At 37.6% G+C, this 23,341-nt stretch overlaps 1 protein-coding gene across 3 annotated transcripts in view; it reads right to left on the reverse strand.

Annotated features, from left to right (window-relative positions):
* NCAM2 (neural cell adhesion molecule 2) overlaps positions 1-23,341 on the reverse strand; it is a 201,140-nt gene that overhangs the window by 61,032 nt on the left and 116,767 nt on the right. For all 3 annotated transcript variants that reach the window (XR_014563577.1, XM_083736450.1, XM_083736451.1), the window contains exons 8-9: positions 22,662-22,807; positions 11,351-11,501 (exon numbers count right to left, since the gene is read on the reverse strand). Coding sequence is in view for 2 of the 3 variants with exons in the window: in XM_083736450.1 (XP_083592576.1) it covers positions 11,351-11,501; positions 22,662-22,807 (297 nt within the window). In the remaining variant the exon portion in view is untranslated. The remainder of the gene's footprint in view (positions 1-11,350; positions 11,502-22,661; positions 22,808-23,341) is intronic.

Raw genomic sequence — 23,341 nt, forward strand, 5'->3', positions numbered from 1 at the left:
AGTGGAAACTTTTCCGCTGTAAACCAGATCATGGCTTTCTGGCTAACTGGTAATCAAATATTGGAGCATTTCATCATTTGATTGGGATAGCACACCTACATAAAGTGGGTAGTTTCTGCAATAACAGTTCCTTGTATTTAGCAAACCTATGCAGCTCTCAGCAATCCCAGCCTGCAAAGTGGATCAGGATATTTTTTTACAGTATGTATTTTTTGACAAATTTTCTGCCCAGGTGTTTTGCTTTGCTGAAATAATGACATAGACTGTTCAAACAATATTTAACGACTCTGTGAATTCTCAGAAATTTGCATGCATACTTGATGAAGGCCACATTGCAACATGAAACTTAGAGTGTTTAATATATATTAAAGAAAGCACCAAATCTATATTTAACAAATTTATACCACTGGGTGGCTTATATAAGTCACATAGAACACAATATAAAAGCACATATATGCTGCCGTTTAAAAAAATACAACAAGAAACAAAATGCAGGATAAAAGCAGCAATTAAAACATTTATGGAGAGAGAGAATGAAACACAGTGAAAATAGAAAGGTCTTTGTTCCAGAAAGACAACATAGTTCTTTGCAGAAGAGGATCTCATAAACAAGGCTCAGCAACTGACAAGACCCTATTCCCGTTGCTACCTGCTTTACGTGAGACAGCAGGAACTCTGGACCTCAGGCTGCGTTAGAAGCATCTCTTCAGCTACCCAGGTCAGAAACCATTTGGGACTTTAAAAGTAAACAACAGCATTTTGTGACCAAAAATGAACCCGGAGCCAGTGCAACAGCACCAGTAAGGTATGACCCCACCATTCAGGTCTAGTTTGCAGATGAGTAGCTAACTAACTAGCTAACAGTTTCCTGACAAAGGTAGCTCCAAATGCAACACATTGCAATACTCTAATTTGGGGGTTGCCACCAAATGGACGAATGAAGCTCGCTATTTCCAGACAAGCAGAGTCACAGCTAATGTGCCATCAAAAGATGTTATGAGCTGTGTGTAATGGTTATATGGGGTTGCTCGTGCATAAGTTGCTGCCACTCCTGGCTAGGTAGCCTGGTTAAACCTTTTCTGGCTGGACAGCCCTTCACTTCGTGGCTGTTCAGTCACTGGCAGAATTCGTCAGTGGGAGTTTCTTGAACTTCTTCCAGCAAATAAGTTATTTGGTGCCAAGTCTACGCCTACTTTCCCTGCGTGGAAGTCTTCTGCGCAGGGTGGGTGTGGGTAGCGGAGGACCCGTGCTCTCCCCGCTGGTCTCCAGTGAGGAGTCCTGGAGCCCCCTCGCCGATTCCCCCATCTGCCCCCCTTTATCCTTGGTGTTACGCTGATTTCCTTCCCCAGCCGATGAGCTCCCTCTCTCCCTGCTGAGCCCTTCTCCGGCATCGCTTGGGAGCCTTGCCTCCACCTCTGGCTCCGATGTCAGTTCCCTGACACTGTGGAAGCATGGTTCCAGTGACAAAGCTGGATCAAGAAGCACCCCCAAATTGTGAACTCCTTGAGGGGAATGGCAACATCATGTAGAACAGGTTAAACACTCATTGGACAACAAATTGCCCACCAACTGGAGATTCCCGATCTCCATCTACTTTATTACAGACTTAATATGTTCACGTCCACACCAGACTCAGGTGTAAAGCATACCGATGAAACCAAACATCAAACCTGTGGGTGATGTCTCTCAATGGCCTCAGGTAGATGTTGAGATGCATATGGAAAAAGATGGAACACTGTGGGGCTACATAGCATACTGGGCTGAACAGCAGTCCCATAGCACCACCTTCTGGAAACAGCCTTCTAGATAGAAATGGAATGAAAACAGAATTGCAATCCACCTGGGGCCCCTGTTCATTCCAGAATTTACACAGAACTAGACCTAGAGCAGTCCTGCTAATTTATTACTATAAACAATGTCCCCAAATTCAGGCACATTTGACCCCAGTGCTGGAATGGTCCAGTCAGGTTTTCTAATGAAGGAGGGTTAAAGAAACTACAAGGAAAGTGTTCAATACTGCTGAATATAAAATAAGCCATTCTCCCCATTCCTTTCAGAGGAGGGAAAAACCCTCTTAGGCCATTATTACAACGATGAGAAGTGGCTTTGCATAAAATCAATACAGAAATTATGCAGAGCAGCAAACCCTTGGCTGGAAACTGTCTCCATACATTTGAATATTTCCATTATGTTTAATGCCTCAGAAACTGTTAGGAGAATACTGGATAATATATCACTTGTCACATCCAGCAGGTAATTCAATTAATGATTTCTTAGATCCAACCCTAGTGTATGTTCAGAGTTGTATCCAAAATTAGATATGGAAATTTACCTGATTCAGCATATGTGCCTAGGGAGCTATGATGGCCAGGCATAAACCTGCTTGTTAAACAGATGGCCAAAGGTTTTCAAAATTTAGTGTATTTCCCTTCTCCAGAGGGGTGGGGGTGATGTGGGAGTAAACTGTGTGGCTTATTTATGCAATGTTCACCTTTTACTCCCAAGCAGCTAGCTTTTTGGCTCAGTGTAAAAGAACTTTTTTTTTGAGGGGGGGATCTTTCACCTCTGACCTTCTAATTTGCTAATCCCTTTGAATAACTGATTTTATTGGATTGTTTTACTTTGCAACTGTTTTGAATATGTTTATCTGCCACTGATGCTTGTGTTTAGCATTTTAAACATTTTAAGGCAGACATTTCATCTGGTTTTTATATCTGGTTTTATAGCTGTGCTTTTGTATCTTATCACTGAACTGTCAGGAAAGATGAGATATAAATCTGGTAAATAAATAAATAAATAAATATAATCTAGGTGGTTCACAGCATAAAAACAAAGGATAAAACACAAAATGCATAATCAATACAAGAACAAAACAAGCCAATAACCCTGCTTCCCCTTTTGATTCAACAGATGCCCATGCTAATGGAAGAAGAAGGGAAGGTGTGTTTTTTTAACCATTCCTCCCCCTCCTCCAGTTTCCATGCTTCCTTGAAAACTTGTTACAGAGTTGTAACATACCCCCACTCTTGGAACAATGGCATGGGGGGATGCAAGGAAGATGGGCAAATAGACAAAAATGTCCCTCTTCCTTTTCCTTTAGCAGACACATCCACTAGATCAAAAGTGCTTTCTTTAGCACAAAATAATTAGTTTCTACTCTAAATAGTAGAACCCTATTATGCATGTTTCAGTTCCTTTTGCATCCTCTAATCTATGAATGCTGGTCCTGCTCACGATCCCTATTCATATGCACAGCCCTCTCACAGAATAATTATTACTTATTATTTATTTTAGTATTAATACTGTACCTTAGAACCAAGTTTTCAGGGCTGCTTACTACAATAATAAAAGGAAACTAAAAATAAAACAAGCTGCATGCACATAATAGCACTCAGGAACGTGCATGCTGAGTGAGGCTCCACAAGCAGCAAGCTCTATTTTCTCATAACTTCTTACTAATTTAGAAACACAGGAAGCTGTCTTAAAACAAGCACAACTTTTGATCCATCTAACTCAGTATATCTACAGTGGCTGGCAGAGATTCTTCAGAATTACAACTGCTATACACATCCCAGTCTTGTTTGGAGACGTTAGGGATCGAACCTGAGACCTTCTGCATGCAAAGAAGGTGGTCTGTTTCTGAGCTACGGCCATTCCCCTATGGAACCCTTGAAAACAACTCTTTCAAAAAACTATTAAAATAGTACTTTGCTCTGCAAACAGTCAATTTAAGCCTTTTGCATACTGTTAAATTTTTATGCGGTGGAAGAAGTCTTCAAATAATTTGAACAAATTTTAAGATTACAGTGTGTATTCAATAAACATCATGCATTTTTAGACCCGTTTCTTAAGATTTATTTTTATGTATGTATGTATGTAAACATTTTCACAATTGAATTGGGCGTAATCTATGCAATAATTATCTTAGGCAGACAAATTATAATGGGACAATTGTATTAGTTTGTTTCTGTTAAAACAACAGTCCTGTGGCACCTTAAAGACTAACAGATTTAGCTAAGCATAAGCATATGTCATAACAAATCTGCTTGTTTTTAAGGTGCCACAAGACTCTTTTTTATTTATACAGATGGTGAGATTTCTTAGAAAGTAAACACACCTCAGCAGATCCCAACTCTCTAAATCGAGGAAAAAGAATTTCCTGTAGCTTCAGTGCTAATACATGTAGCAAATACATGTTTGTCATCTTCTGAAAGTGATGCTGCCTTGTTTCCTAAACATATTATGTGTTGGCTCCAAGCTTCACCTTCTGTAAGTCTCCTTCCAGCCACCAAATACATTTTTTATGGGTTCCTATGATCTTAGTAGTAGCCTTTTCACTTCAGAGAGATCTTTATTCTCTGAGGGATCTCTCATGGCAGTCTTTGAAGGCAGCAACTGCCCAGTACTGGAAAATACTGGTTTATTCTAGTGTTCATTTCTGCTGAGACAGCAGCAGATGTCATGGGTTACTCTGTTCTCTGTGTGTTCTCTGTCAAGGCCACAGTGAGCCAGAAAGATATATCTGAGCTCAGTGAACTGCCTCATCATTCTTACTTTCACTTTTCTTTTCTTCACATCCTCTGAGTTTCTATATATTTATTCTTGAAGTTGGTTTTTGTTTTGTTTTTGCAACGAAGCCAGAAATCATTAGTAAAAGTTCTATTTGCTAATAAGCTTTTACTGTTCATGATTTTTTGGAATCAAACGCAACCAACAGGCTTCTGCAATTGTTCTATCCAACAAGACAAGGAGCACCTTGGGATTTAAGGCCAAATCTTGTCAGGATCCTTAATCTGGGGCCTTGAATGTTATCATTAGATCTTCTCAATAAAGGTGTATATTTTACACCATCACTCTTCCTCAACTTCTTCTGCCCACTCCCTCCTTTTTGGCTTAACAGCCTGGTGCCTTCTTATTCTAAGCTTTTCTTCCAGTGTTGCTCCCATCTCCATGCAGCTCTGTATGCCACCTTCCATACTGTTCTGGAGGGTTTCTAACCCTCTGGGAGAATGTGGGAAGTGGCAATTGGGTCTGCAGGAAAATGTGGAATCAGCAAACATCAATTTCCCCATCCACCATTAGGAGGAAAGTCTGACTCCAGCCCAATGTTTTAAAAATGGAATATTCTGTGTAAAGTGTAAAGTTGCCCACGAGCAAATTCAAATAACTAATTTTGGAGCAGCTTCCCTGAATATTTAACAAGGTTTCTCTAAATCTAGAATATTACGTCTCTGTTTGGGGAATCTTACTGAGGTAGCATAACAACTGCAGTCATTCCTACTCTAACCAATGTTTCTCAAGCTTTTTCAATATGGACTCTGCATTCAGACATCATACAAACCATAATTTATTGTGACATTAGTGCACCACCGTAAACCTTGGGTATGCATGCTCCTCATGCCATCTCCTCTTACAGCATGATTACAAGCTGGAATTAATAAACTTTCACTTCCATTTTTGCTTAACCACCTCTTGTGCTATCTGAACAGGCAAACTGATCAAGGTGGGTTGTTTCAAACATTAATCATAGTTTGTCACAGCAAGTTGTAGTGGGGAGGGGGGACAGAAGCAAAAGCTTTCAAACTCCTCTTCACAGCTGCAGAAGGACAAGCAAGTGGGGAGCATGTAAGTGCAAAGCTATCTGAAGTGCATTTACATCATAGTAATCTATGATTTAATATACGGATAAACACAGCAAGGATCACCTTTTAAACCAACCATTGAGAAACTGTGTTAAGGTGGAGGAGGAGAAAAACACAGAACAAAATTTAGACTAAACAGAATGTTGTTAGCAAAGAATTCAGACACTGAGGGGGAAATGACTTTTCCTGCTCTTTCTTGCCCTGTCAGATCATGTGCACAAAAAGGGTAGGACTTGGCATTGCTACTGTAAAAAGAAAAACATGCCCACAGCCAGATGGACCTTTTATCAACTATATATTATAAGCTCCCTCTTCTATGATATGGATTTCACTTTATCATACAATATTTTTTTATAGCTTCAGTAGTCAAATATATGAGAAATAAGCTAGGAAATAAGCTGGATGTCAACTGAGAAGCTTCACAGCTACACCTTCCAAAGATGGAAACAGATTCAAACAGTATTGCAAAATTTGTAGCAGCTGATGGCAATTTTCCAGGCCCATTTTTAAAGGCTTCACAATCTTTGAATTGCATAGCTTAGACTGCATTCCTACATATATAAGAAGGGACGTCAAATCAGAGGTGAGGATCCTACTTTTAGTTATAACAGCTTAAAAGAACAGGACAGCGGCGCAAGATCTTCTCAACAGAAGCTCCCATATGACAATGGTTTTTGCTAATGTTAAGAAAACATTGGAAAGCACACACCTTCAGGCTAAAGCTTTGGAATCTGATTAATAATACAAGGCATTGCCTGTGCCACCACACCTACAACACATTAATTGTTTAAAGTTGCAAGGATTTCCCTCTTCAATTGCCCATATCTTCAAGCATTCTTTATTTTTCACTATGATCTTTGCTTTTCCATACAAGTTTAACTTCAATTTAGTTCATTGGATATATATATATCTTTTTTAAAAAAAAATTCCACAAGGTTTTATATAAGGCTCTTCATTTCCTTTCTTCAGATTCTTAAACTGCTTCATTACCACAATTTTATATAATTGTTCCTTCCCTTGATTAGTTTCAAGAATCCATTCGGTTTAAGAACTGATAGTTTTTGTCTTGCGTGTATTTTCCCATTACAAAGTTTTTGCAACAACCAGATGACCGTCTCATTTTCCTGCTATACTTGTGATCACTTAATGTACATCACATGGTATGTGAAATAAATCATATGAATATTAATGCATTTAATTTCACTTGCCTCAGTTTTTTTCTACCCAGGAATTATATTACTCACGATAGTCATATTCACTTGCAGTTTTCTGAAATTTCTCCTTTTTCTGAATTAACTTGAAAAAGCAGTTACCCTTTATTCATTAAATCATTGTATTTCAGGAGCTTCATTTCTGCCTCAAAGGTCAATGTATGTCATAACTGCTTTTATATGCTTTTTGGTGACTCCTACTTAAGTAGTTTATTTGCTCACTGACATCATTAAGATATATCACTGCAATAAAGTTCACATGCTGACAGAAAAATCAGTTCCAAATGAGTAAATGCCAAATCTATTTTTCAGTTTAAACCCCAGCATGCCATCTTTAAATAGTACTATTTTAAAGTTGTTTATAATACCAAACCAGTTTCAAGACAATCTAAAAAGTAGGTTTTAAAAATGAGTTTAAAGTTATAAAATAAGTTAAAATGAGTGCAGTTAAAGATGCTTACTATGAGATAAAGAAAAACAAAAAGAAGAAAAATTGCTGTAAAACAGATCAGCTCATAAATGAGTTGCTTTTGTTTTTCTTTTGAAAAAGAAATTTTCTACGAAGAAAATTGCTGTATACAAAACCATTCAATACTTCTGTGAAGTTAAAGAAAGCAGTATTCTGAACTCTCTGAGCACAATCAAGATAATTTACAGCACTTTTTTGTCCCACTGAAATCTAGAGGACTTCTAAGTACTTAATCTTTGGCTAAATCATGATAGATTTTCTACTATGTGGATTTGTCATAGTTAATGTGGGTGTCACTAAAATAAGTTTGAATTATACCAAATTGCACAGAGATGAGTTCAGATACAGAGGTGATTCCCTGAGTTCACTAAATAAAAAAGCCGAAAGTCAAGAATTAAAACAAGTTATTTCATGCTTCAGGCCAGGAATATTGAGGAAAATTATTACTGATAATAAGTCCAAACAACTTGATCCTGGAATTCTCATGCACACAAAGTTGCACTTGTATTTAGTTTTCCAATATACAGACTCTGTTCTATACTAACACCTAGAATTAAACATTAGTATGAGAGCTGTCTAACCCAATCTGTCACACTGGTTAACCTATATCACCCCAGTTAACAGAACAGATGATAGAGCAATTTGTATTAAAGACAAGCAGCTACTTAGTAAAACTCAGAAAGCTGAAGTATGTGGGAACTCAAATATCATAGTACAGGAAACAATTGTGGGTGGATGGGGAAGAATCAAATTATGAACATTTCAAAGGAAAGGAAAAAGCTGAAATACATTATCGGGTGGGAGTGGGGAGATTGGTGGGGATAGAATTACTTTTCAAGCCCAATATTGTCACTATTAAAAGTACTTAGGAAATTATGAAACTATGCTTCAATAGCACTTTGTTCATTTTGTTTACCAACAACAGAATAATTTTACAAAACAAATGTTTGCAGAATACAGTATGAAAACAAAAATACTGCTGTTTTTTATGTGATACTATTTTATGAAAACATGTTGGGCTTTGTGCAAGGACTGCTTCCTTTTAAACAAACCTTCAGGCCTTTCACATGATTTTTGGTACCCCTTCTTGAAAATGTGTGAAACTCTTTACAATGAGATAAACAATGTGAGCATCCAAATACACATCCCATTGAAATGGATAGTGAGGGATTATTAATATTATAAATTTAGTGCAAATGTAAAGTCACTTCCTTAAAAGTCCAAGAAAAGCATTAACCAGTTAAATGTTGGTTTAAAGCTCTTCGATTCCATGCCCAATAAGCACAGGACACCCTTGCCCGGCAGTGCTGTGACCCATAGATTGCAGCAAAATACTGGGCAAGGTTTTGCCCAGCATCTTCTCTGTGTGATGGGCTCATGGGAAAAAGCTGTCCCATGAGCCTTTGCTGAAGATGGGAGGTGAAAGCCTATATAAGGCTGCTTTCCCTGGATCTCACAGCCATTTTGCTTTTAGAGCTTCCCACCCACCTATCTTTGGGTTAGAACCTGGCTGACCAGCTGACTCCCGCTGTATAGATTTTGAGCGATCCAGACACAGCGGATCCATTCCATCAACATGTAGCTTGTGGAACGATGAACTGATCCTGGGACCCAAGCCATGCCAACCCTTGCCCTGCCTGCTGCTGTCAATAAAGATTTTATCCTATCACCATTGTACAGTCTGGTTATTTTGCTGCTCTCATGGGTTGCATACTGTTCCTGCCTGGGAAACTCCAAATTCAAAACCACAGCCCTTAGGAATCCTAAGAAAACTAAGTACGTAAGTCTAGTGCTACTAACCTAGGTGTTTAAAATGCAAACAGTAATCCAAGTCTCTTACAACACAATTCTACTCAGAAGTAATGACCACAGAATTTAATGGAACTTAATTCTAGTTCCAGCATCTCCACCCCCATTGTTCTGCCCGGACACTGAGATCCAGTGCCGAGGGCCTTCTGGCAGTTCCCTCACTGCGAGAAGCAAAGTTACAGGGAACCAGGCAGAGGGCCTTCTCAGTAGTGGCGCCCGACCTGTGTAACGCCCTCCCATCAGATGTCAAAGAAATAAACAATTATCGGACTTTTAGAAGACATCTGAAGGCAGCCCTGTTTAGGGAAGCTTTTAATACTGGATAAATCACTGTATTTTAATATTCTTCTGGAAGCCGCCCAGAGTGGCTGAGGAAACCCAGCCAGATGGGTGGGGTAATAATAATAATAATAATAATAATAATAATAATAATAATAATAATACAGTCCAAGTAATCCAAGGGAAAATAATCATTTCACTGCTTGGGGGTGGGGGCATACACCAGTACTTGAAATGATAATACAGCTAACCTCCAACATTACTTAGATGAAAATAAGGGCATTCTATTCTACTTCAATATCTCTCCCTGTACCCCTTAAATATGTGCACTGCCAATGGCATATAAGAAAAAGGCAAGGGTGGCTGCATTACCCAGTGTGTTCAAACTGTAAGCTCTTTGAAGTTCAAATACAAGTGTGCTCAAGTTCAAAATCTTACACACATGCTGTCTCATTCAAGTCAGTGAAAGCACACAAAGGGGTCCACAACCCTTTTAAACTGTTAAAAGTGTAAATTTACACCCCATGGGCTTCCAAGGAATAATACTCAAAATGCTGGTTCTGACCTGCTGAATTTTTGCAAATCATTTATCAGTTACGGAGACATTAACTCTGCTGCGGTGGGGGGGGGGGAGGTGTCAGTCTATATGCCCAACGTTACCTTTTCATATATATACATGATGACAGCACACATACAGACATGCTAAAAGGCGATAACTTGCAACACGCCTACACCTCAGGTGCAATGCCTGCTTCCTATCCACTGAACTCAGTTGGACTACACACACAAGCTTCCGAGTTACAGCACCCTCATCCTCAAAGGCTTGCACAGGGCTTTAAAGGCCTAACACAAACATTCATTTGCAAATTCAAAAAGGGATTGAATGAAAAGCTTAAACACACTTATTCACAACACCAGCCCAATGAAATTTATGTAGCTTCCAGCCTTTTGAAGACCCCACAAAGCTCCAGCTTCCAGGGCAGCTTTTATGGAGCTGAGCTGTGAATGGCAAACTGCCAAAGCAGAAGCAGGGAAGGCTCCATGTCTACTTTGCCCAGGACCTGTCAAGTGTCCAGCCTGCAGATGGGCATCCTCAGCTCCAGGAATGTAGCCATGCCTCTCACCCTTTCTTCCCACCCCCACCCCCCAACAAGCCCCTGTGCATGTCTCTTCTCTGTAGCCAGTCTGGCTCTTCCCTGGCTATGAAAGCAAATCCCACTGACTTCAATGGGGCTTACTCCCAAGTAGACATGGCTGGGTTTGGGAAAGAGAAAGAGAGAGAAAGAAAAATGAACCACTATCTAACTTTGCAAGGCCATTGGCTCTGAGGCGACTCTTTTGCTCTGGGGCCTTGCCCAATGCTCTTCTGCCGAGCCAAGGAAATCCTGCCAGTGTAAATTAATGAGAGAGGGTGGGCAAGCACTGTGGAAAGTGAACTAAACAGATAAGAGCATTTCTCTCAGTAGTTTATATAGGAAAGCAACGTGGGGACTTCAGGAGCCATGATACTCTTAAAGGAGCTGCAAGCTAGTAACAATTTTGCCCACAGCTCTTTTAAAATTGGGACAGCCTGTGGCACAGGAAGAAACCATGATGGCTTACTGGTTTTCATGGCAGTCCTGGCATAGTCGTGACATTTGGAGACTATGGCTAATTGCTGCTCTCTTTCCGTAAGCACAAGTGGAACTCTGATAAGCTTGATTTTGGATCCAATATATTTGTCCAATTATCTGTTGGGCAACTTTATTTCACAAGAGAAAAACATTATACTGAATGCAGTGGTGCACTACACTGGAGTGTTATGAAAACTTTACTATGTCACAAGAAAACTCTGTTTTTTTAACTCAAATAATTAAAGGCAAATTAGAATTTCAATCAGAATTATTTTAAAGAGTGTATCCGTTCACACTACAATTTAGGAAAGAGAAAGTAGAACTTACATTCAATATCAAGATACATGCTCTTTTGGTGCCCTCCAATTCTACTTGCTGCTTCACAGTCATATCTTCCTGAATCTGACAACTTCACATCTTTAATGTGCAGTGAGGATCTTCCATGTTGCCCTTTGACTTCTATCCGGCCATCTGGGCTCTGTAAACATTCAGGAAAGAAGTTTTTGTGTAACTTATTTTGTCTTCAATTTATTTTGTGCTAAATGCTACTAACAATTGTATCTGAATGGATACCTCTTTTGAAAACAGAGCAATTTTAATAAAGCTTATATGACATATTCTGGATGTTTTAAAATAGCGTTTTAACCATAATATATGCATTAGTGTTTATTGTGTACTTTGCATAGTGTTTATTCTGTACTTTGCCTTAAATAAATAGCTTCATGCTGTTAAAGGATTAAAGTTTCAGTTACCATCTCACACAGGGCTGGTTCTCCCAGAGTCCTTGTGATAATGACCTATGTCAGGTGAGGCAGATATTTGTGGATTTCTTTCCAAGATGACCTAATCTATGTGTCTCAAGGAATGGTGGCAACCAAATGATAGAGCAAAGGCTTTATTGTAAAAGTGCCTGGTATAGTTCCTGGAATCTACACATATAGTTGGTATAGGACCTTGTCTGAAACCTTAGAAAACTGCTCCCCATCAGCATAGACAATGCTAGATGGACAAATGATCTAGGCTTAGTATAAGGCACATTCCTGTGTTCCTATTACTAATATGTGAAACTTGCATGTCTCTGAATGCTGAAATGCTATTCTTGGCAGTTTAAACATTATCAAAATACACATTTAAATAGCCTTTGGGTTATTATTTTTTTAAATACACATTTAAATATGTATTTTGATAGGGTGTTTACATTTGCGATTAATGCAGTTATGGAGCAAAACAGAAAGTGGCACAGACAGGAAGCAAACAGATTTCGGCATCTCTTGGCCGGGAAACCAATCTGTCTTGCACTCACTTCACCATAGTGTAGTGTATCATACATGGTGCTGATACACACATGTCTGTATCAATATAGGCTCATCTTGATTACCTTCTCATATTTTTGGTGGGTATAGATTGGGTGTGTCAGGCCTGCATATGTAAAGACATGTAGACTGCATGCTCAACATCATAAATGCATGCACAATATACTTTATGCTCTATATATGGTACTAGGGGACAGTGGAAAGGCTGAGGCTTGCTCCTGCACTTCAGTACACATGGGACACTGATGTTGGGACCATGAATAAAATGACACACTCACTCAACCTTCTTAATTAAAGCACAGTGTATATGTTACTTGATGAATATAATGGCTTTAAAAAATTATAGAATAAAGCAGTCCTCATTTGAAGTGTTCTTGTTTTATACAAATGTAAAGCCAGAATATTTAGAATCAGAATAAATTGGTTGCCTGCTTTTTCATAACATAAAGTAACATATCACAAACAGATTTGAAAATAATAGTTAATTGCATTCTAATCAGATTGACATATTATATTGAAGATATCCATGAATAATGCAGATGTAAAACACTTAAAAGAGTAATGCTGACCTACATGTACCTAAAGGCTGTGCAAACCACAAAATGCAAGTAAACCGGCTAGCATAGTGCAAAGAGACAGAAGGGCTAAATGTTTCTTCTTATAATGACACAATTGCTAAAGATAGTCTATGTTTTTTTAAAAACAAAACAAAACAAAACAAAACTTGTGAGGCATTTGCTGTGAAACTGCATGTAGCCTTTAGATTTTGTAGTTTCATTGAACTTGTTTCAAAACCTATGCAATAAAAAATAATAAAGGGCATACAATGTTGTAAAGGAAAATATCATTAATTCATCAGTAGCAAATACAGTCTAGAGAAAGGCACGCCAAAGTCCCCCTGAAATGAATGGTACAATTAAGCACTTAATTCCTGCTGATTTCAGCTGTATTCAAACATTCCTAAGGTTTTGCAATTTTATGTATGCAGAAAAATGTGATACTAACACAAAGTTTGGATATAGAGCTCCTTCTTCACAGTGTCATTCTATACATCTGCTTGGATGTAAGTCCCTCAGAGGTCAATGGGGCTGGCTGTCATCTAAGTGGGCACAGAACTGCAACCTCACAGTGCTAATGACAAAATGTAAAAAACTGAATTCAGATATCATCCAGTGCTGGGACACCTGTGGCCCTTCTGAAGGACTCTAGGTCCCATCAGCCTCACTATAATGGCCAATATAGAATACAGATCAAGAGGTCTGGGACCCAGAATCCACCAATATAGGGGTGAAGGCTGCTGCACCAGAGAAATAAAGAAAGTGGTAAGGAGTGGAACCCAAAGTACCTAGAGGTAGATACATTGGTAATATGCAGATCCCAGTGTGCCTATGCAGAGCCAGCTGTAAAGGGGTGGATCTGTTTATCTATGGAATACAGCTAGCTCTTGTCCTGTAAACAAGCAAGACCACCCACACATATCACAATAGATCAGCTTTCACCTATGGCACAAGTACAAAACATGAACTAAATGTGCAGGCAGAACCATTTGCTGAATGATGAGCCAAACTACAGACTATACTCTAGTGTCATATATATTCAGGAGAAATAAAAATAAAATAAAACGGGCAATCTGAGATTAACAGTGTGTAGCTCAAACAATGAATCAGTGAATCAATGGCAGACATGCCAAAACTAACACAGAACAAATCCCTCATGAGTGAAAATACTATAAAAATTGCCAGTTGCATTCAAGTAACCATACCCACAAAACTCATCCCTCCCCCATCACACACCACTGGCTCTAAACAAGCTAGCATTCCTTTCCCCTTTGTATTGTGTGCAGCCCATATACTCCCCTAAAACTTCTCATTCCAGTTGTTCCTCTTCTATCTCAACCTGAAGCAGCCACCACTTTCTTACTTCTGTGATGCCAACCCACTACCTGCCAGTTATATTGCCTGTGTACTACTGTAGTGCTGCAATTACAGTTTGCGTTTGCCATTAGTATGCCAGCTCACACATTATGGGAAGGTTCTGAATCACACAATGAGCCAAAGAGCATAGTGCAGGCTCCCTTCTTCAGACCTTTGCTGAATGCATGACTAGCAGGGTGAGCAGAATGAAAGAATACAGGATCACCCTGCTCCCATGCTCCATGCAATGTTAATCACATGAAGGTGAATGCCTGACCAACAAACTGAAACTAGCATGGGGAAAAATAAAAGAGGATGCCTTAACTCCAGTGTGGCTCTCCTTTATTACACATAGCCCAACAAGACAACAAGAACCGGCCAACAGCATACAAATAAATATGGCTATCTTGACCCAGCAATCCCTCCCCCTCTCACACACAAACAAACTCACTGCAGTCAACTGAAGGCAACCAACAATGCCCTGGACCCTCCAATCTCTCTCACTGCCAGTGAAAACTAATAAATGAACAGAAAGAGAACATACCCACAGGACACTGACACAAAAACCTTGCACATACACTATGTAATAGAATAGAAGTTTACTGAATATGGATTTCTGGGCCCTTACTGATCATATAAATAAATAAAATGAATCGTCCCTGAACCAGAGTCCATGGGTACTTTGATATACATGTGGAGTATGTGCTTCCTGTTTACATTATTTGGTGAGTACCACTCAACGCTCAAGGGGAAATCTAACAATGAATGGTAATCACCATTCAAGTTAAAAGGAAAGTTCTTACACCAAAAGCCCTGTGACTAGAACAAAAGCCATAAAAGGTTGAAAGAATGGTGGTGATTACACAGAAGGAAATTTTAGAAATTTCATTTCAGCTTTTACCCCTATAATATGGATATCCACAGGCTACCTAGGACTTATTCTGCTTAACATTCATTGAGACTGGACGGCTTTTAAAAAGACTTTCATTTGTTTTAATAATAAAAGCTAAAGGTATATATAGACCTATCATTTGGACCTATCATATAGACCTATCGTTAAATAAACTAATATTTGACTATAAAGCTGCAATACTTTTTGACACATTGTCATCACTTCCAATGCAAAAAGAATTACATTTCATGAATACGTTGCATAAAATCGAATATAAAATAACACAACAAATGTAGTTTTGTTACCAATAGAAACAAACATTTTCTCCATCCACAATACTGAATTTAACTATACATATTGTATTTGTTTATTGCAAAAAATACATATATACTTTTTCTTTAAAAATAAAAAACCCTCAAGGCAGTTTACAAAATGAAAACATAGGAGGAAAACATCATTAAAATACAATTATGCAATACTATGCATATTCAGCCATAAGTAAGTCTAGGACTTACTTCTGAGCAGGCATGCATAGGATTGTACTGTAAGCAAAACAATAGCATCAAAATAAGGCTAAGAATATAGATATAAATATGATAAACAGACATAGAAGAAGACTTTTATTTTAAGAATAAGGATCAGACTCAATATAATAGGGTCAGATTAAAATAGTGGTGAAAGCTGTCCAATTTACTTTCAAAGGATTATATCCAACAGTGGACTTGCTGTAGCCTAAGCAATCATTTCTACCAAGTGAAACCCTGTATATATTCCATACTGTTCAGAGGGTCCTCCAACTATCAGGAGAAGCTCTTGGTAGGCATGAACGGCTGCACTGGATAAGGTGGATTTGACATTACACAGGGAAAAGGAAAATAAGAGCAGACACAACAGGGGTATAGCCTACTGGGCAAAGGTAACAGTCCCAACTGTTAGTCTGCCTCTGTCCCTACCCACCACTGGCATGTGAGCTCTGGGAGACTGCCTATGAGAGACTGGAGCTCTTTGTCAGAATTTCAATCCACTCCCAGAAATCTTATTCAGAATTGTATTCAAAATATATTCAAGAAATTTGAATGTTAGTTTGAAGAATTTTTGTTTTAGCTTTGTATATTTTTAAGGAAACATGTTCAGGATTTTTGGATGGGAATCAGTCTAGAAATGATTTTAATAAATAAATAATTAACTCATTTAAGTAAGTCAAATAAAAGTAACCCAGGTGATTTGTATAACCAGCAATATATGCATTGTAGCATTAAAATCTATGGTAGCAATGCAATGCTTTGCAGAGTTCACTGACACTGATAAGAGAAGGGGTCTTGTTCCAATACAGAAGAATGGCTTCCAATTTTAGTTATTGCTCGCTGCCTGTAATGATGTCCTACATGGGAATTATTTGTTGATCCCCAGTTACAAAACTATGCAAATTGCAGTGAACAATAACTCAGTTTAATTGGTCAGTTTCTGATGAATTTTTTTCTTTTTTGCAGTAAAAGGGATAACATCATAAAGTTCTCATATTGTCCATTTTTAATTAGATGGAGGATAATATACAATGTGAGAAGAGCTGTAAGCAGTAATGACTACTTGGATTACAATATAACAAGCTTGTCTTCTTTTGTGGTGGTTTCTGTGTCCATACATAAATTTCCACAGGCAATTATATGACAGAGTTAAAGGACTAGAACAAAATTATTTACAAAGAAATAAAATTAAGAAAAGACGATGGTGCTTTTATTTGTTCCTGAGTAAATGTTTGAATTACTGTTATTTTTAGAATTCTGTATAACAACTACATAACTATTGCACTATAGGTTGATTTTACTTGTCACTGTTCGTAGCAATAATGCATTTTCAAATGCATTTCCGTTATCAACATGTTCACTTTGTTTAGATCTAAAGAATGCCATGTGTCACCAGCTATAATGACAGGAAATACAGCCCCAGTATGTATAATACTGCCATTTCTCAAATGTATGATGTATATGACAATATTGGTTTCTTGATTGTACTACAATCTGTCCCCCTCAAAAAGGCAAAATTTATTATTAGCAGTCATCAGAAATTGAGTACCTATAATTGCCACAAGTATAGATGGTAGGAGAGCCAAAGCAAGATGATGCCTCAATCGTATACTTAGTTCTTCACTGCTACTATTTAATTCAGCTGCTGTTTAGCTGCTGAGAAAGTCAAATATATGGTTTACTCATGTTGTCAGGACCAGTTTTTACTGATTTTCAAAAGGATCCAGAATCCTGATTAAACAGCACTGTATTTGAAGTCCATGAAATATATCTGTTTGCCAAGAAATATATTGCATGTTGTATGGTTGATGAACTAGCATCCACAGGAGAGATAAATAAAACAGTACAGACACTTGCAAGTCAGGCTTCACTGTTGGAGACAAGGTAGATCAACTCCAGCAGTAAGCTTGTTCCTCAAGTAGAAGAAAAGCAATGGAGACAAAAAGTGCTGTCTGAATTGAAGGTGTTATGAAAATTCCAGAAGTTGAAACAGATGGCCAAGACTTCCTAGGCTGAAAGCTACCTTTGATGAGCAAGGGCTGTTATTCACAACAGCCACCAATGTGGAGAAGCTGATGGAAGCTCCCTTCTGGGTTATGGATGCAACATTCACAACATTCCCCACATTCTTCTGGTAAATGTATTCTATCCATGCACCTGTTGGAAACAGCAGAAAATTCCAGAGTATTGCCATGTGTATATTCCTTATTGCGCACTGATTCAGTCATGTTACATCTGAGTCTTGCATTTGATTGTGATTTTTTCCCCTAAATGAAAGACCTTGAATGGAGTCTATAAGTGCAGTTTATTTCTCAGTTTCACGCAGGTACTAATCATTGCAACATGCTACAATTTCCTTAATGGGTTTATATACTTTCGTCCTTCAAGGGAAGAAATAATTTGTAGTCACCCATTTAAGAGCTGATCAGTATTTAGGTCATTATATGAAATCTAATCCTGAAGGAAAGCTGTTTTGTTGCTTTGGCTTTCTGTCCATCTGTAGACATAGCAGCTAATTTTAATGATTTCAAAGTAGAAATATCACTTGGTATGTACTGAAAATTGCCTGATAATTATCATTACATACAGGTACAATAAGTAAATTCTAAAGGACATGAGACATAATTTAAGAAATGGTAGCAATATGAGACATGATTAATCACTGCTTTATGCTGGTGTTTTCATGCAACATTTTGGTTGGTTATAGAAAGAGGTGACACAGGGCATTGTACATACCAAACCCAATACTACTTCTTCTGTTCTTGAAAGAGCCGGCATTGGTGCGCCTGTAATTGTAGGAAGGTAAAAAAGGAAAATAATGAAGAAAAATGATACTTTAAATGTGTTTTTGTTGCTAAAAAAAAGTAAAGAAGCATCAGTAATCATACGGAACAGAAAAAATAAAGGTAACTACATAAGGATACTAAAAACTTCACTGAAATATGATGTCAGATACTGTCAAAAACTGCTCTGGAGATTCCAACCGTATGGAATAGAAAGGAGTGTAGGAAGCTACAGGGAGGCAAAATTTCCTCCTTTCCTGTTTCATTGACTAAGGCCTCCATTAGAGGAATAACATCAGCTGGATTCTACCCTTTCTGTTTATTATTATTAATTTATTAAGTTTATATACCATCTTTCATCAAAAGATCTCAAGGCGACTCACAAGATAAAAATGCAAGATGTTTCCACTGGTGTTTCCAAATCAGCTCAGTATAATCTAACGTTCCAGTTTTCATTAATCTGTGTAATTAGACTATTTTGAACAAGCTGCACATGTTTAAAATATAGAGGCTTGAGATTGGGAGGAAATTATAGGAAACTAAATTTCTGGAACAAAACGGTGTGGAAATGAAGACGACAAAGCAGAATTCTGTAAGAATTGCTATAAGAGTTCAACAACCAATTAAAAGTGCAAACACAATATTTCTACATATTCTTTATGGAGCTAGAAAAATGAAAATGCATCTACAGGTTTCTGTAAGGTGATCAGAAGACACATTTGTGATAAAACTTGCAAGAATCATAAGCACACATGGCCTTATCATCAGCTTTAACAAGCTATCAAGATGTAAAATAAGTATATTTTTCATATTTCATGTATTATCAGTGCATTTGTACTGCCAACCATCCCAACTATATTTACAAATGCACAATTATTATTATGGGGGGGGGGGGGAAGGGTACAAAAAATGGGTTCTTGGCGAATTACTGATATTGCAGTATCATTTAGTAAGTTCATGCTGTGGGAGCACTTGCAGACATGAATAACAACTGCTATTTTTAATAAACTAAAGCAATATTTACCATCAGAATACAGTCCAAAATTCACTTAAGATGATGCACTAAGACTGATGCTGAATTTAAGGGAAAACAGCACCTACAGTTAAAAACGTATACCACCCCACTTCTTTTCAGTTATCCAGTGGATCACATTTCATATTCAAGCTTTCAGCATGTATGTGTATATGCTTTTTATGAGAATAACATGCATTATTGATTATGCCATCATTGTATTTAATGACTTGACTGGTAGCCATATGTGATAAAGAATTCCATGCAGTCAAATGTGTGGAATTGTATGGCAATGAGTATGTGGCTTGGCAGAGTGGAGAAACCAATTTCTCCACCAGCCTGATTGATATAAACCAATTTTCTTTTATTAGTCTGTTAAGAGAGTATTGTCTGCTGTTTCCATGCTTGCTGTGGAAGAAATGACTTCACAGGCTATTAGCAGGCTAGTAATTTTGGGGGGCTTCTTTATAAAGTGAAATTATGCCCCCCATTTAGTTCTCATTCTCCCCTGTTTAATTCTATCCCTTCTACTGATGTTCCTGTATAGTAATTACAATAGTTTCACCAGCATAAATAAACAGAACCTATAAAAATTGCAACAAACACAAACATACTTCACATTAAATTCAAAGAAAATCAAAGAATAGGACTTGCACCATAGTAATTGGTTAGCACATTACAGAATGACCAGATATTTTACAGCCTATCCTCTGTGAGGTTCAATGGGGTGGAGGGAAAGGAATATAGATTGCTTCTATAATACAATGCAGTACATTAGAGTCAAGTGTTATATATTAAGGTCTACTGTACACTGTTAATTTTCCCATATTTGGCAGGTTAGTCATAACCTTACAATTATTTACATAGTGCACAGAACTGGAAACCTATTGAAACTGACCATGAAATACCTTGCCAGGTTATTTAATTGAGTACCCTGATAATATATTAAAGTACTTATTGGTCCTCTCTCAGTAAAAATGCCCTAGCTCCTTTAATCTCAACTGTAAAAAAACACACAAAAAAAAACAAATAAACTTATTTTGACATTATTTGAACTCATCTCTGTGGGTGGGTGGTGGATTTTTTTAAAGGAAAAAGGAAAAAAGAAAGAGAGCTCTCCCCACCCCATAGGCTGACCTGATCAGCCCCTGCTACTCTGATGTCTTTTCAAAATAAGTTGAAAACAACTGCTTTGCAAATCTTTTTCTAGATCAAGAGTAGTCATTTCCTTCAGGATTTCTTTATATGATTCTACTTTGGACCATAATTTTTGCATCACCATCAGATAGTCTACAAGAAACAGGATGAGAACATGTATTGAAAAATCTATTACAGTAAAGTTCAAGAACAGAGTCCACAAAAGGCAGAAAGGCAGAAGCAAAGAAAGCCCAGTTCCAAATAACACCATTTTATACCCAGTAAAATACTCATGAGAGTAGGTTTAATAGGCATAACCAACTCAGGTGAGATTATCATAAAGAACAGCTCCAAACAGAAAAAACAACATCAAAATAAGCACCATGCTTGGAAGTGCATAGCTTCAACCATCTTCTCAAAGTATACTAGCACATACAAGATAAACTTTGCCAGTTTCTATTAAGAATAACAATTTATGAGAGGAAACATATTCACAGTGGTGTATGGGACATTCGACTTTGCAGATAACAGCAGTGAAATCTGACACCATGTTGTATTGCTGTATTGTGTATCACAAGCCTTAAATGTTACCAGTAAATGTCATGTATGGAGACTGCCTTGCAGCCAGAGGAAACACTGTATGCGAAATGTTAATATTTCTAGTCTTTTGCTATGGAGAAGTTACATCATTAAGGGCATGGTCATCCTCCTTACACAGCTTGACACCTCATGTTTCTAGTTCTGGGATATAAGCCAAATCAGGAGTAGACATAAATTCCCCAAAGGACATCTATCTTATTTGTGGAACATATTTATCTGCACACAAGGCAAGGGTGTCGTATAAAATTTGCTATAATTCAAAGAGGTCACTATTAGAAGAATTCTAGTGGAATTAGAAGTTTCAAGGCATTAAGAGAACTAAAAAAAAGTATACTAGTACACACATATAATCATTTTCTTTAGTATTTACCTCTTGCTTTATTATCTTAATGCTCCCAAAACAAGCAATGTTCAATAAGCTCATAAAACTACATTAAAAACACCAACAAACAGGTCCAACAAAATAATTAACAATAACTAAAGCAGTGGGGGAAAAGAATTCAGAGCTGCAAGGAATTGGTTGGTAGCAAGTAAGGGAATATGTGCTGGGACTAGGGTTAGGGTTAGGGTTAGGGTTAGGGTTGTACATAAATATTAAGACTGCAACTTGCCATGACTGCAACTTGCATTCTCAAGACCTCTTACTCATTTTCAGCAGTTATATAATTTCATATTTCCAATATAATCTTTATAGATATATCTTTATAGTTAGGTACATTATGACTCTTTCTTTCCATATTCTCTTGCATTCCCAAGAAGATGCATCAAAACAATATCATATTACAAATAGCCCGAAATCTGAAGACAATGTATAGTCACATAACTAGATAGCTCTTTCTCATAATAATTTGTTCAAATTATCCACAAAATACTCAATGTGCACAAGTCCTACAGATTTTGAAGAGAGCACTTCACCCTGCAGTTTGTCTTCAGGATTATACCTAGATAAAGCAAATTAAGGGAGCATTTTTAAAGCGGAAATACTGACATTCTAAATTACAGGGGAAATGTAGAGAAATGTCCTATCAAATTTCAGCAGGGAATTTTTAAGAGATTAACAAAGCATTCTTACCCATGCTTATTCAGAAGCAAATCTTACTGAATTCAATGGCACTTACTCTCTGTAAGTGGATATAGGACTGCATTCTTCAAAAATGTTCTCTTATTTTGGATTGTCTGATCTCTGTCCAGAAAACAAGTTTCAAGGAAGACCATTTCCCTTGAAGTCTGTGGAATTGCTGTGGTTAAGTATTTTGTCTTTATTTTCCTCTCTGCTGGAAAACTGCAATTCCCACAGTATCGTATACATATATTGGAAACAAAAGTGCCAAACTCAAAGTGACATTGGTATTTACACCTTTCCTCCATCCCCATTCTTCCCCCAGTAATAAAGAGATATATTTAGCCTTTATTCAACATAATCCTGATTCTCAAAAAAATAATAATCAAGGGAGACTGTTTTACCTTGTCACCTTCAGAGAATGTGATTCCATCGATTGCTCTTTTCCAAGTAATTTCAGGGACAGGTTCTCCTTCTGCCTCACATATGAGGGTAGCTTGGCCATTTTCAAAGATAGTTTCATTTTTAAGTTGTATTATTTGAGGCTGTACTGTTAGAAATATAATTTATATTATTCATTCTTGATTTGAATAAATATGAACAATGCTATTTGTTTAGCTAGAAGATTTATAAGCTACCCTTCATTGGTACCAAAACCAATGAAGATACAACAGAAAATAAATTATTAAAAGACAATAATAAAAGAAAGCATCAGGAAACAAAACAGCAACTCAACAACTAAGCAGAGGAAAGGACTAAAACAGTAACTAAAAAGGATGAATGGGTATGCCTTCACTTAGCACTATGTTAGTGTTGGGTGGGTGACATTCCACAAGAAGGCTGCAGCCATGGAGAAGGCTCTATCATGCATAACTTCAAGTCTCCCCTAGCAGTGGAATGCAAGGAAGAGTACTTGACAACTAGAAAACATTTTTTGGTTCTGAACACACATAATATTTAGCAGGACACACAGAGAGAAAGGGCATTATTAGAAGTGCATCAGTGCCCCATGGAATGGGAGCAGGGTGTTCCTCTTATAGATTGTATTGAAATTTGCTATTAACTGGTTTTTGTAGATAACTAT

This window comes from Podarcis gaigeae, assembly GCF_964106915.1.
Source record: "Podarcis gaigeae genome assembly, chromosome: 4".
NCBI classification, from domain to species: Eukaryota; Metazoa; Chordata; class Lepidosauria; order Squamata; family Lacertidae; genus Podarcis; species Podarcis gaigeae.